This window comes from Colius striatus, chromosome 18 (assembly GCF_028858725.1).
Source record: "Colius striatus isolate bColStr4 chromosome 18, bColStr4.1.hap1, whole genome shotgun sequence".
NCBI lineage: Eukaryota > Metazoa > Chordata > Aves > Coliiformes > Coliidae > Colius > Colius striatus.
This window is the reverse complement of record NC_084776.1, coordinates 2668337-2682278: the sequence shown is the minus strand read 5'-3', so window position 1 is coordinate 2682278 and position 13942 is coordinate 2668337. Positions and strand designations below refer to the sequence as shown.

Here is a 13942-nt window from a genome sequence, read left to right as displayed (position 1 = left end):
ACAGTTCTGCCTCAGATCCAACCTCAACCTCCCCTGGGCAACTTGAAGCCATTTCCTCCTGTCCTATTACTTGTTATTTAAGAGAGAGACTGACCTCCACCTCACTGCAGCCTCCTGTGAGGGAGGTGCTCCTGTCTCCCCTCAGCCTCCTCTTCTCCAGGCTAAACACCTCCAGCTCCCTCCACTGCTCCCCACCAGACTTGTGCTCCAGCCCCTTCACCAGCTCCAGGACCTGGCTTTGTCCACACTCCAACCCCTCAATGTCTTTATTGTAGTGAGTGCCCAGGACTTCACACACCACTGGAGGTGTGAAGGAATGACTCTTCAGTTTATCCCCTCACAGAGTGCAACTGTGCACATGTACCTCTCGATTCTGTGTAGATGGAAGACATGGCAACTGAATCAGGAAACCTCAGCTGGTAGGACATGGCATCGTTGAACACTACACCCACAAAGCTTGGGGGTTTAAAAGCACTAGCCTCTTGCAGCTCCTCTTCACTTAAATACTCCTCTGTGATGATGCCTGTGAGATACAAGAACCACGTTGATTTAGGTGTCAGCACAGCGGGAAGGAAAGAACATACAGTGGTTTTATAGAAGCATCACATTCATTGTTAGTGGTTTGTTTGGTTTTGGAGATAGATGTGTATTTAGAGGCTTATATTTTTGTCCCAGTAAAGGAAATATTTTCCTGAGTAGAAACCTGCAGGAGTATCACTCAGTAATTGGATGAGTAAGGCAAAGTTACCCCTAAGTGTTCCCTTTTGTCCCCATGTTTTTGCTGCTCTAAGAGCTCTTCTGTGCCCCAAACCTCTGCCAGGTACCCAAGCAGCACCAGAGCTTTTCAAGAAGGGCAGATTAACCAGTGCAGAGGGCTAAATATATGAAAACAGGGTATTTTGCCATCAACTTCAGCAGAGGACAGGAGGAAGATGAGAGGAAGAGAGGCTGCAAAGGCTTCTAGAAAGCAGAACCGTTTGCTCAAGGCAGCTGAGGGCACGTGAATGGAAAATGCAGACATGAGGCTGGGCTGTTTCTCCAGGGTACCTTTGAAGCATGCATACCACAAGGAAGAGAAGCAAAGATTCCCAACTAAAAATACATCAGAGTGGTTTTGGAGAGATAAGGTCCTGCTGGGTGTGGGAGCTGTGCAGCAAAGCACAGGATAAAAAAGGAAAACAAGAAGAATTGCTGTCAAAGAAGATGTGACACACTATTAATGAGAATCAGCAAGTTACAAGATGGAAAACAACCTAAAATATCTGCAGGACAGCATCATCTCCTGAATATGCCCCCAGGACATCACAGGACAAGTACTAATTGGCCCTAGAGTCCTTCAGGGGCTTTTTGCACTTTGCATTTGGGTCTTCCCAAAACCTCTCCTGCAGCCACATGACACTTGCTGGCTCCAACAGGAGAATGTGAACCACTTTGAGGCAACAGTGCCAGAACATTTGCCAACCAAGCAAGGGAAAAAAAAGCCTTCCCAGTCTGTTCTCTATCTGCCACAGAAAACAAATGGGTGTTTTTCTCTCCTCAGCAGCCACAGTGAGCTCCTTCTTCAAACACAAGCCACAGCATGAGATACACTGAGAGGAATAAAAATGCTTAGGGTGTGCATACCATCTTCAAAGTGGTCAAAAGCCACTTTCCTCATGATCTCTCGTGCCATTCGGGTTGGTGGAGTGTAGCCAATGATAAAATTCACCAGCATGGAGGTATCCAGGGTGCCCAGGCTGGTGTCAGCCACCTCGTCGTATTTCCTGTGGGGATGCATCATGCTCATCAGGATGAGCCAAAACAAGAAGAAGAGTGGGAAGAGGACCTCCTGTGCAAAAACAACCAAACCAAAGAAAGAAATAAACAGGAGAACTATGAAGAGTAGCCATAGAAACAAGAACTGCCACAAGTTCAGCTCAGTTACATGAAGTGTAAAAGAGGGACCGTGAGTCTAATCACTTGACTCACTCCAGTTCCCTGCACAGTTTCAATGCAATGGTGATTTTATTGCCAAATCCTTCTCTGGCACTGAAGGAAGATTTCAATCCCATGCATTGGCAGCCTAAGAAGCCATTTCAAGGTACAAGGAGTTCATTCCACAAGCTTTGAGTATCAGCAAACTCATGCTATTTGGAAAGAAGCAAAACACAAAGGCACGAGGCATCAAACTGGCACAGCCAAGCATGGAACTGTCTCTTCTTCACCTCAAAACTCATCCTGAAGTATGTTGCACATCACCTATGCACAGGGCTAAACTAAACATCTCGTGAAGAGCTCTAACCCCAATGTACTGCTCAGATACAGGTGCAAAGTGCACTGAGACTGCAGGATTCATTCCAGGCTGTCCCTTGGATAATGCTTTACACATTAGGAAACATTCTCAACCAAAGGATCTACTGAAAAAGCCTACTTCAACCCAAAACTCAGAGCAGACCTTGAAGTTTCAGAGAGATGAGAAGAAAACTGAGCATTGTCTCCAACTCAGGAGCCACTTAAACCCAGGATAAGTGCAGAGATGAAGGCAGCAGCAAACAAGCACTTCACTTACCTGAACACTGCTTTTTTTAGTCCTGCACTTGATAAGACAGTTCTTGAACAAGAGAGCTCTGGTTTGTCTCCATACTCCTGCTCCTCTTGGAGTTGCTGGTGCCATTTTTCAAGACTAGTTTAAGAAAACAAACAACAAACAAACCAAACCAACCACTCCCAAATCTGTATTAAATGTCAAAATAACTTAAAAAGCAAAAGCCAGTTGCAGCAGTCAGTGTATTGGTTGTATATTTTCATATGAATTGTTCATTTTTTCCTACTTTAATGTTTCTAACATATGCATGTTTGATGGCTGTTACAGGAAGAAATTGCTAGCACTCATTTGCAGAGAGCTGGGAAAATTGGCTGGAGAGGCCTTGGGATGCCACCTGAGCAATGCTTCACAAGGTAGGAGCAGCAAGGCTCGAGCTAACCTGAGCTTATTTGCATTTTGCCCCATCTAGATTACAAACCAAAGTTATTTATCTCAGAGCACAACTGCAGTGTCCAACACACAGGCTCAGGGCAGCCAGCCAGCCCCAGGCAGCTGAAAACAAAAGCCATCTCACCCTAGGCAAGCTGTTCACTTTACCATGAGTAACTCCATTTCACTCTGGAGCAGATGCAACACCATTTCTTTTCCTTTTGGTTTTTTACCTTTTCCTTAGGCCACCTGCACAGCACAGTAGTGCTGAAAAGCATCTTTTAGAGAAAAACCAGAAGCAATTAAATCCAACTGAACCCACCTTTCCAGGAGGCAGCAGCCACTCCACCCCCACGTACCTGCTGAGGGATGTCAGGCTGGGGAACTGGCAGCTTTCTGGCCCCAGCTTTGCCACCTTGCTGTCCCAGGTTTGGAGTTGTTGCTCAAGCTACATCTCTCTCTGTTTCCTCACCTGTGAAGCTGAAATACAATTGTGAGCTGCTCAGAAGGGATAGTGAGAGAGCTCCTGCCACGCTGCACCTTGACATCCCTCCCAGCTCCCACCTGCACCAGCATCTACACACCACAGGGAAACTACTGAGCCATTTCTCCACATTTCAGCTAAACCACAGTGAAGAATTTCTCCCCATTCCAGGTTTTACAGCTCCCAACCTTTATCCAAAGAGGACTGATGTTTCTGCTGACTGCATATCCAGAGCAGCTCTGCAGCAGGACCTGGTGCCTCTGGTATCTGTCAGACAACACATGGCTCAAGCTTCCTTCCCCAGCTGTATTTTAATGTGGAAATCTATTTTTGGAGTACAGACATCATCTCACTAAAGAAACACATGGGGTTGCTCAGATATCAGCAGTGCTGCTATGAGCTGAGCTTGAAGAACTTCAAACACACAAACTGCTTACAGTCAGCTCTATTAGAGTTGGCATTTCTCTGAGTGTAGGAGGCAAGAGAGGTGGGAAAAAGGCATCTGGAAGCAACTAACCCCTCTGCTCACAGCTGCCTTTGCTGGGTGTGGGGTTCACCCAGAAGGCACACACAGCAAGGGGATCTGCATGGGACACAGCTGAGCACCACTGAAAGGGAAGCCTTGGGAAGAGATCCCACCTGGAATGCTTCTGATAAAGTCCCAATGAATCTACTTAAAAATAAACTTTAAAAATATGGATTTTAATTGAATTTGTATTTTAATTTAATGGAGGAAAACGATAGCTTGAGCATCAACCTGTGCTAAAAACTAGTTACTGCAGGAGAAAGACATACAACTCCTCTGATAGACTCAAGCCAGAGATGCTTCAAAAAGACAGCAAAGGTGTTTGAAGAATAATCAGGAGCAGCTTGACTACAAGTCATGAAAAAATCATGTGCTCACAGCATGCCCTGTTAAGTGCCTGGACCTCCACTTTGCTTTCAGGAGCAGACTTCAAGAGCCCTTATAAGAGGAGCAGCTCCACCGAGGCCCTTGCTGAATGCTACACCATGGCATTAGGGCAGCAACCCCTCCCCTACTTTAATATAACCCCAAAAATTGGCAGAGATGATTGGATCCATCACTAATAACGTCAGTTACTGTTTCTTCAGGTATTTTCTTTGCAGTTATGAAAGACCAAACCAGTAACACTTCCTCATCTTCACTGCAACACTTCCAGGCTTTAACTGACATCATCTAAGTTGCCTGGAAGACTATTCCTTAACTTCTTGGTACTACACCTGCCATCTCCACAGAAGCTGATGAAGCTGCATAACACACAACTAAAACCACAGCAGAGCTATCACCTGAATGATCTAGCCATAAAAACAACCCTAAAACCCTCTGAGAAACTCCAGATAAGGAAAACAAACACACAGGCTGAACAGAAAAAGAAGCTGCCAAGACATTTGTTTAATCCTGGTCAAAATGAAAATACTCTTACCCTGCAGGAGACCCCCCACAATTCAGTCATTTCCTTATGACCTTGCACTGCCAAGAGAAGTGGCTGCAGCACAACCCCTCGCAGGCATCTTGACCAAAGCAAACTCAAGGGGATTGCTGGGTCTGTGTTGAATTCCACCTCGGAGATGCTCGTGCTTCTTCCAAGGAGGAAGCAATGCTCAGATGCTACGTAGGAAGACGCCCCTGGTTTCCCCAGACATCAGCCTGGCGATGCTCTCTAGGGCTCAGGGGATATGATTCAGTGCTGCATGCCACGTTTCCCTTCATTTTTAAGCTGAAAACCAAACAATTAAGGGCGGGGGGAGAGGGGAAGCCTCAGCTAAATGAGCTGAAGCTTGGGAGAATAAAACCAACTTAGCAGGGAGCAACACCTACAGAAAGGCAAGAAAACAATGTCACTGCTCTTGTGGAAGAAGACAACAGCCTAAATGACACTTAACAAAAAACCCTGCCGTGCTTTGTTTTTTTACTGGTCTTCAATGATTTCAGCCAAACGCTTTCTTTTTACAAACGGGCTGTAATTTTCTTCCCCCAGAGCCAGGGACCGGCCTCGGGCTGACGGGCATCATGAAGCCCAGCAACTGCGGAGCGTTTCCCTCGCAGCTCACCCTCATTTCAGCGCAGGAGAGCGAAATAACACCGGGCAGCACCAAAGCGGAGCCGGGCGGTCCCGTCCCACCAGCGCTTCTCCCGGGGCGGGGAGATGGGGATGGGGGGGAGATGGGGATGGGGGGGAGATGGGGATGGGGGGGAGATGGGGATGGGGGGGAGATGGGGATGGGGGGAAGATGGGGATGGCGGGGAGATGGGGATGGCGGGGAGATGGGGATGGCGGGGAGATGGGGATGGCGGGGAGATGGGGATGGGGAGATGACAGACACCCCTTCGGGTTCCCATTCCTCCCTTTTTTTATCCCTCCCCCCCCGCCCCTCACCGCAAATGTCGGTTCCTCACTGTTTATCGCACAGCCACGAAACCTCAATGAACACATCAATCATTAACCCACAGCGTTTACTCCGGAGTAATGACGAGCCAGGTACAGCAAAACTCCTCCTCTTCCTCTCGTTTTCTTCCCCTTCCCGTTGTACACACCCTGGCGAGGGAGGGGGGAACCCGCTTCCCCCACCACCCCCCATCTCTATCCGCAGCGGAGGGAGCCCGGGAGAGCCCCGGTCCCCCGCCCCGACCCCTTGTCCCCGCACTCACCGGCTGCGCTGTGCCGCGGGGACGCACCGCGGTGCGGGGCGAGGGGCCGGGCGGAGCGGCCCCGGGGCGGAGCGGGGCGGAGCGGGGCTGCTCACTCCCCCCCGGGGCTGCTCACCCACCCCCTGGGGCTGCTCGCTCCCCCCCGGGCTGCTCACCCACCCCCCGGGGCTGCTCATCCCGCCCGGGGCTGCTCATCCCCCCCGGGCTGCCCACCCCCGTTCCCAAGCACGCATCCCCGCGGGGCTCGCAGCACCGCCCGCACACACAGGACCCCCAGGACTCCTCCCGGAGACACCCCCTCCAGGCACCTACCCCAATCCGGGGACAACCCTCCCCTTCCATGCGGAGACCTGCCCCCGATCCCCCTCCTCCCAGACATACCCCGTGTCCTTCCCGGCCAAGCCGCCCCCTCCGGGCACCGTCTCTACCCGGGACACCCGGCCTCCCAGCACGGCCTCGCCCCGGGGACACAGCAGCAGGGTTGGTCCCTGCAGCCACAAGCTCAACGGTATTTTATGCATTGCCCTAAATCTCACTCCAGCGTTGCAAATGCTGCCGTGAATTCAACCGCTGCATTCCCGGCGCTGCGGGCTGTTGGTTCCTACCTCGGGGGCTGGACGGTGGCTGAGGATTCCCACCGAGTTCTCTCCCTTGTCCTCAGTCCATGATGGGCCTTCTGCTGACAAACGGGATGGGATCAGAGCCGTTGAGATGTGGATGACGCCGTTCCCGAGCGCAAGCCGACGTGCTTGTTTTTCCAAACGCCTCCTGCAAGTTGCTGGGAAAGGCTGAGCTGGAAATGAAACCCGGAGGTGTGGCTGGGCACCTGGAGCCCTGCAGCAGCGATGCCGTGTGCGTGCTCAGGAGGAATCCGAGCAGCTCCCGGTGCTCCAGCCAGGGGAGACACTGCTCAGCTTCCCGCAGCGCTGCCAATCCCTGTCTGAGCTGGTTCAGTGCAGCCGAGGAGCTGCAGGAGTATTGTGCTGGTCTGTGCTGATGCACAGCTCTTTGCTGATGGCAGGGACACAACGTTTTCTCTTGGGAAACTGAGATCAGGCTGTGTCCTCATCTGGAAAAAAGAAAGTCTCAAAGGGCAGTGTGAAGTGGAAAGCACAGTTTACACATAGGTACCTGCAGGAGCCTTTGCATTGACATACACGTAGGTACCTGCAGGAGCCTTTGCATTGACACCTTCACCTACAGCAGTGATTGCAAGTAGCCAGGATTGAAGCCCCAGCCTGGCTCCCAGGGCCCTTGTTGGGCACAAGCACCCTTTGCTACAGCCTCAGAACAGCAGAAATCCTGAGGGGTGGCATAGCGAGGGTTTGGAGAACAGATTTTGGGGAGCAGGTTTTTGGGAAGAGGTTTTTGGGGAGGATGCTGCTTCCCCCAGGTATCCCCCCAGAGCAGTGCATCCCAGCAGCAGTGGGTCCAGGCTTCTTCAGATACCTGACATGCAGGAAATGATCCCATCCCACCCAATCCTCCTGCTAGCATTTGCTTTAGGAACACCACCACCACCACCCCCAGCAGAGAGCTTTGCTTTAACTGGAAACTTTCCTTTTCTTTCCATTGGTTTCCACCTTAACAAAGAGCATCAGATAAAAGTGCTCGAATTAATGATGCCCTTTAGTTTTGCCTAATGAATACTGAATAAACATGATGCCATCACTTGAGCTTCAATTAAAAAGAAACCCCAAAGCTCCTTATCTTCATCCATCTCGCATGAAATAGAACAGGAGCCAGTCTGGGGCTGAATTCCTCTGGTCACTTTGATGTTCGTTGTGGTCTCTATACTTAAAAGGTTTTAACTACTCATATTCATGTTCTACCAGCAAAGTTTTGATCTCCTTGGAGTTCAGAGTATTTTTTTTTGCATAACAACCTTTCCTTAACAGGTTCACACCTCAGCTCACCTCCAGCCCCATCCTCCCAGGGAAGGACTCAGGCTGTACAGCAACAAGCCAGCCCATGGGGAGACAACAGGCGAATGCTCTGCACACAACACAGGAGCTGTTTCACACGTGGGTGCTCTGAAACATGGGGCTCTGCCACATGGGAAGACAACATCACCTAAAATAACGCACATTGTACTGTGAGATGGGTGAGATGCCCGTGGTACTGGGTGCTGCAGAAGCCAGTCAGTGCAAGAGAGCCTCCAGAGAGTAATTATCACCTAAAGTGCTGCAAAGCTTTTCATCTTCAAAGTACATTAAAACCTCTACCTCATTATTTTTTACAACAGCCCTGTGTGCTCAGGTGCTTTAGACATCATCTCTGTTTGTAGATACAAAAAAGCCAAGGGTGATGGAATTTGTTCAAGGCCAAAGGGAGTCTGCATCAGAGGTGGGGATGGGTGCTGCTTGTTGCAAGCAGCAGGCACCAGAAACCTGCCCAGCTCATACTTCTGAGCAAAAAAAAAAACCCACAACCCTTCAAAGACAAAGAAAGCAATTTCATCTCTTTAACCAGAATAAAGATCTAAGCAAGGACACTCAGGTAGTGGCACCAAACACAACGAAGCTGTGGGAATGTTTGCACCAAGGTTTGGTGCGTACAAACAATCTGGTTGCTACTTCTATTAGTGATGCTTCCACTTCTGCAGCTGGGCTGTTTCCATCAGCATTCACAGCAATAACAAACAAAGCCAGCACCTGGCCAAGCAGCTGAGCCCAGGGTTTACACACTTAGAGGAAAGTTTGGGATGTTTCTTCCCGCTGCTCAAGAGTTCAGTGTAAACATGCTGTAATTGAAGGAGTTGTTGCCTAAACTCACTTCTGTGAGTTTGATAACAAAAGGTAAAATAACAAAGCATTCAGGAAAAGCAAGTCTGAGCTGAAACTCACTGAACAAAACCAGGGGGAATGAATGGGGTGAGTGGTGATCAGTAGGGTGATGTGATGTCCCAGTCCCACAGACCCCAAGTGGTGCTGGTGACAGGGGCTGGGGACTCTCATCCAGCTGGCACAAGTTGTCCTTCAGCTGTAGGGCAGCCCCACCACCACATCTGGTTAGTTTGCCTTTCACTCTCCTGGTACCCAGCTGCTACAGAGAGGTTAGTGCCAGGGCTGTCCCGGCCCCTCAGCTGCTCCTTGGCACACCGTTTCTGCTCTGTGGATTTAAGGAGAGCTTGAGTTTGGAATATAAGGATTCAAAGCTTTAAAGAAAACTTGAACACCCCAACTCTGTATTTTCCCAGTGCTTGTACTACTGAGTCCCCAGTTTGTTTTCTGGACTCAGACAACTGACAGATCACGATGAAGCAGTGGCAATTCTTCCCAGTTCTCATCCCTTGGGCCTGGTGAGCTCTCTGCATCGCATGGTGGGCTCTGAAGCCACAGCAGCACAGGCAGAAGGGCACTTCTTCCCTGCCAGACTGTGGATGGCCATTTCTTCCACTTTCTTATTAAATGATCTGCTTACAGGAGTAACTGTTTGAGAAAGAAAGTTGTGCCCAGGCGCTCACCTCAGGAATTCAGCGAGCAGGGTATTGTGGAAACACCATTCAATGCCCTGCACTCACTGAGGCACTAATCCATCCTGCTGCAGAGAGGAAACTGAGCTTCCTTTCTGTGAGGAGGTAGTGACTCAGCCTTTCAGCAGGAGAAAGGGGGAAAGCAAAAAAAAGAGCAGGCATTAAAATGACAAAGGACCATTTCCAAAGTCGTGGGTAGCATCAGTGCCCAGCCTCAAGGGAAAGGTCTGTGCAAACCTGCTCTGCCTGGATGTAGGGAAGGGCAAGAGAGAGATGCCTACATCAGAGCAGGCTCTATGTCTTGCAATGGGTTCTACTCATCCTTTCTTGTGCTGAGTTGGGAGTGGGGAACAAGTTCAGTGGCAGGATAATGGCCAGAGCCAGTGGTTCAGTGTGGTGGATGTGGCCCTTTTGTCCCCTGTGGCTTTTATGTCACGGCTGGAAAGAGTGTGTGTGCTCCCATCGCTGTTCCAGGCAGCAGAGAGCTTCCCAAAAGCCCAGAAATGCTGAAATGATTTTGTTCAGTGATGCAGAAGCTTCAGGTAAGCAGCTGCTCTTTCACTGTTTCTCTTTCTACCAAAGCTTTGCAGAGTCCTTTGAGAACCAGAGGCCGCTGCGGGAATTGCTCAGATTCAAACACAGATGAAACCAAATCATTTCACCTTTTCCTTTGGACTTACCATCTGCTTATTAACTAACTCGAGTCCTGCTCATGGCCCATTTCTTGTTACAGTTCAGATCCATTTTGCTCTTGCAAAGAGCTGGTTCAGGTGCTTTTCTCTGCTGCAGATGCTCTCCTGACCTCGGCCATGTCACTGTCGCAGAGGAGACCAAGTGACTCCAGCCTAAGGGCTGCTCATGCTGGGAGACCTTGGCACGCTCTTCCTCCTGTATCTGAGTGCTTTTGCTTTCCAGAAAGCAGAAATAACACCTCCTCACAGCATTTATACTGTGAATCACAGATGTTCTCATCTGGCAGTTGGAGGGCCCAGGTGTTCTCACCCAACCCAGGGCTCCTCCTGCACCCAAATCAGTGGCTGCATGTCCTCTGAGGTCACGATTCTCCTGAAGCTTAGCACCAGTGCCAGGTTTTCTACCCCATGCCAGCAGTCTGCTTTCTCACTGCTGGGGTCTGCATTGAAGAACAGCTCTTTTCTTTCTTTGAGGGTTCATTATTAGAGGCTGTGCTGGGTAGAACCAAATTACAGGTGAAAAAATTGAGTTCCCCATTGTGTCCAGCCTCTCTTTGGAGATGGCATTTCCCAAGAGCCCACACAGAGCACAGGAGGAGAGAACAAAGCCACAGTAATGTGCTTGTGCCCTTTTTGCTTATGGTGAGAGTTGTTCAGCACAGCCCATCATTAGGAGCATCATGGACCGAGCAGGAGCTGCTGCTCCTTCCCAGCTCACTCCACCTGCTGGGGTTTCATCTGGATCAAAGCAAAAGAAAGCTGTTAAAAAAAAGCAAGTTGTCCAGAATTTTTAAAGGTTTAATTAATCAGACAAGTTGCCACCAACAGTTCAACCCATTCTCAGAAATCAGGTAAGCTGTAGCTGCAAGCAATTATTCCACCCTCCAGAGCAGAGGCAATGGCTTATAAGACAGAACAGGCTTTAAAGAGCAAATATACTCCATGTTTACTAGAAGTGGTGCATTTGCATCAATAAACTTCTATATATGCATAAGGATGATGCATTTGCATCATCTAAGGCTAGAACCCAGATCCTCTGCCAGGGAAGCCCTTTGACAGCAATTCAGAGCACCTGATTTAGAGACCTGCCTCTCTCTGCGAGCTGGAAGGAGATGAAAATAAACTGTGCAAAAGCCATCTTCCTTCAGCATTAACTGCTCAAAGCCTCTGCAGCTGCACCCAGCTGAGAAAGGTGCTGTGCCACTGCCAAAGCCATCAGCACTTCAACACCAAATACTTCCCCAGTATTCAGGAGCGGGGCATGATTGTCAAGTACAGGGCAATACCAACAGCAATTTATACCTCTGTGTAAAGAAAAGGGGTTAAAACCCTCTTGAGAGTGGCAGAAATTTGCACCTCTATACATGGATATGTGAAATGTAAGTTTGTCAGGAGTCAGATTTGCTCCTACCATGCAAACCATTCATTTTGCCCTGTGCCCTTACCCACCACCACGAGACTAAAGGTGATGGATGTGACTCTGAAAGATATGTAACCATCCACCTCCCCCCCAGCAGTGCTGAGCAGTCACTGGACCATGAACAAACAACCCATTTCACTGTGTCAGGCTGGGGATGCACACAGGGGAAAAGGACCCTGAGCCAGCACAGCACAAAAGCTCAGGGACTGAAGACTGAACTAAGTGCTCACAAGATGCCTGAAGGATGCATTTTGGTCCATTACTTCAGCAGAGTAAACAACAAAGCTATTATATACATAAATATGTACTGAGGGAGTACAGACAGGAGGATGCAAACTGTAAAAAAACCCAAGCAATAGTTGCAGCATTAAAACCCACAGCAGCAGCCAAGCAAAAAGCAGCCACAACAAAGCTCTGCCTTCACTGTGCCAACCTTAATATGTGTGGCAGATGGATGAGACCTCTGATGGGGGCTTTCTGCATGCAGGGCATGTCTGGAGCATGGATTTTCCTGTACAGCAGGACTGCAAAAAGGTGACCATGTAAAATGTGTCTGATAAAAACTCAGGCTTTCTTACAAAAGATAAAACAACCACCAAGAGCACAACTGCAAGTCTCAGAAGGAGAGGCATGCAATGTAAGATACATCACATAAAAACACCTTTTGCCCCAGCCCCCAAGCAAATGATTTTCAGAGGGATGAGGCTGTTTAGTTCATCTGTGCTCTTACATGCCATGGCTCTCCACCTCCTTTTCTGTCCTTCAGGTTAACAGACACTGGCATCACCTGAGCCTCTCCTGGAAGAGTGTGCTCAACTCATTATTAGCTAGACCTTGTTATTACCTGGGTTACTAAGTTGAAAGTAGTTTTTATTTCCTGGCCTCTACCACTTTTGTGAGCTGCATGTACTTCTTGGGTCATTTTATCCTCTCTGAATTCCCCAGCTATCTGGCTAAAGCCACAAAGAGAGGCTTAACCAATTATCCCACCCTGAGAGCAGCGGGGCAGCACAGTTTGTTTAACTTCTGCCAACTGCAACATCCTCCTGGGCTTTTCATCCACCTACTCAAGAGCCAAGGTGGAAAAAAAGTGTGCTAGGAACTGCAGAGAAAAGGCTTGAGGAGGAGGAGACAGGAGGAAATCCAGACAAAAGGTAAGACGTGGCAGAATTCTCAGGAACTGTGTTTTGCTTTCAAAATGCTCACAGCCTGCAATTCCCTTTAACCCCAGGAACAAAGGAATGCAGGATATGGCTCAGCACCATTCAGGCTGGTGAAGAGCAGATGGTCTCTGCTCGTGGTCAGGACTGGCTCATTGTTTCTCACCTCCTCTCTCATCAAGCTGCATTCTCCTCCCCAGCATCTGCATCCACTGTTTGCTTTGGCTTTTCTTCAAGCTCCTTCCACAGGCATCCCCTGCGGGGCATCCCTTTTCTCAACTGGCCCTTCTAGTCTTGGAGAACTTCCTACAGTTTCTTCATCTTCAGAAGCAGAGAGCTCTGCCTTGTCTGCCTGCCCCACAGCAGGCAGAGCCTTTACTGTGCTTATTCCTATTGGTTTTCCTTTTCAGCTTGGCAGCATGAAGCTACTGCATTAGGGAGGTGGCTGGCATTCCCCTGTCCATGTGCAATCTCCTCTGCCTCTCTAAGGGGGCTGACCACTACCTCAGTCAAAAAATGATGGGAAATTTCAGGAGATACTGTCCAAGGGGTAGGAATACACTTGAAAAGATCATTGTCTTGCCTGCTGTCTCCAAAAGCTATCATTATACTCTCTCATGGGACAGAGCAAGACAAACTCTCACTTACACTTGCCCCACAATGTCCTTCCTTCTCCACAGCTCTCATTCCCATGTTGGGAGGTGATGTCTGGAACCAGCAGAATCCAACAAAACACAAACTGCAATTGAAGGAAAGTCAAATAGCCATTGAGTCCCTCTGCAGAAGTCCTGCTGGAGCCCATCCTGCCTCCTGCCCAACAGATGCTGGCTGACCAAGCTCCTCTGCTCTGCTCCATTTCTTCATTTGCACAGCTTATTGCTTTTGGAAGATCCCATTTCCCAGGCACTGTGACTTGTGTCTGACACAGGCTTGTTATCCAAAATACACAGCAGCTTCAGATCAATAGCTCTGGCACGTGCACCCTGTGTGACACACTGGGAAAAACGTGACTTGAGCCCCAAAAACTTGGTCTTGGTGCCCAAGGATGCACAAGGAAGTACCAGAGGTGTTTTGGACACTGGTTTTG

The 13942-nt window shown here is 49.2% G+C and overlaps 1 protein-coding gene across 4 annotated transcripts in view; it reads right to left on the bottom strand.

Annotated features, from left to right (window-relative positions):
- The window catches only part of ABCA5 (ATP binding cassette subfamily A member 5), a 34658-nt gene extending 27789 nt beyond the window's left edge, over nucleotides 1-6869 (bottom strand). The window contains exons 1-5 of one of the 4 annotated variants that reach the window (XM_062010535.1): nucleotides 6714-6869; nucleotides 3313-3433; nucleotides 2549-2662; nucleotides 1624-1828; nucleotides 365-523 (exon numbers count right to left, since the gene is read on the bottom strand). In XM_062010535.1, coding sequence (XP_061866519.1) covers nucleotides 365-523; nucleotides 1624-1828; nucleotides 2549-2653 — 469 coding nt within the window. In that variant the 5' untranslated portion in view covers nucleotides 2654-2662; nucleotides 3313-3433; nucleotides 6714-6869. Of the gene's footprint in view, nucleotides 1-364; nucleotides 524-1623; nucleotides 1829-2548; nucleotides 2663-3312; nucleotides 3434-3625; nucleotides 3804-5836; nucleotides 6019-6108; nucleotides 6165-6713 lie in introns of those variants that run through there. The other 3 variants (XM_062010537.1, XM_062010538.1, XM_062010534.1) reach the window with 3 other exon arrangements.
- Between the last annotated feature and the right edge of the window lie 7073 nt (nucleotides 6870-13942).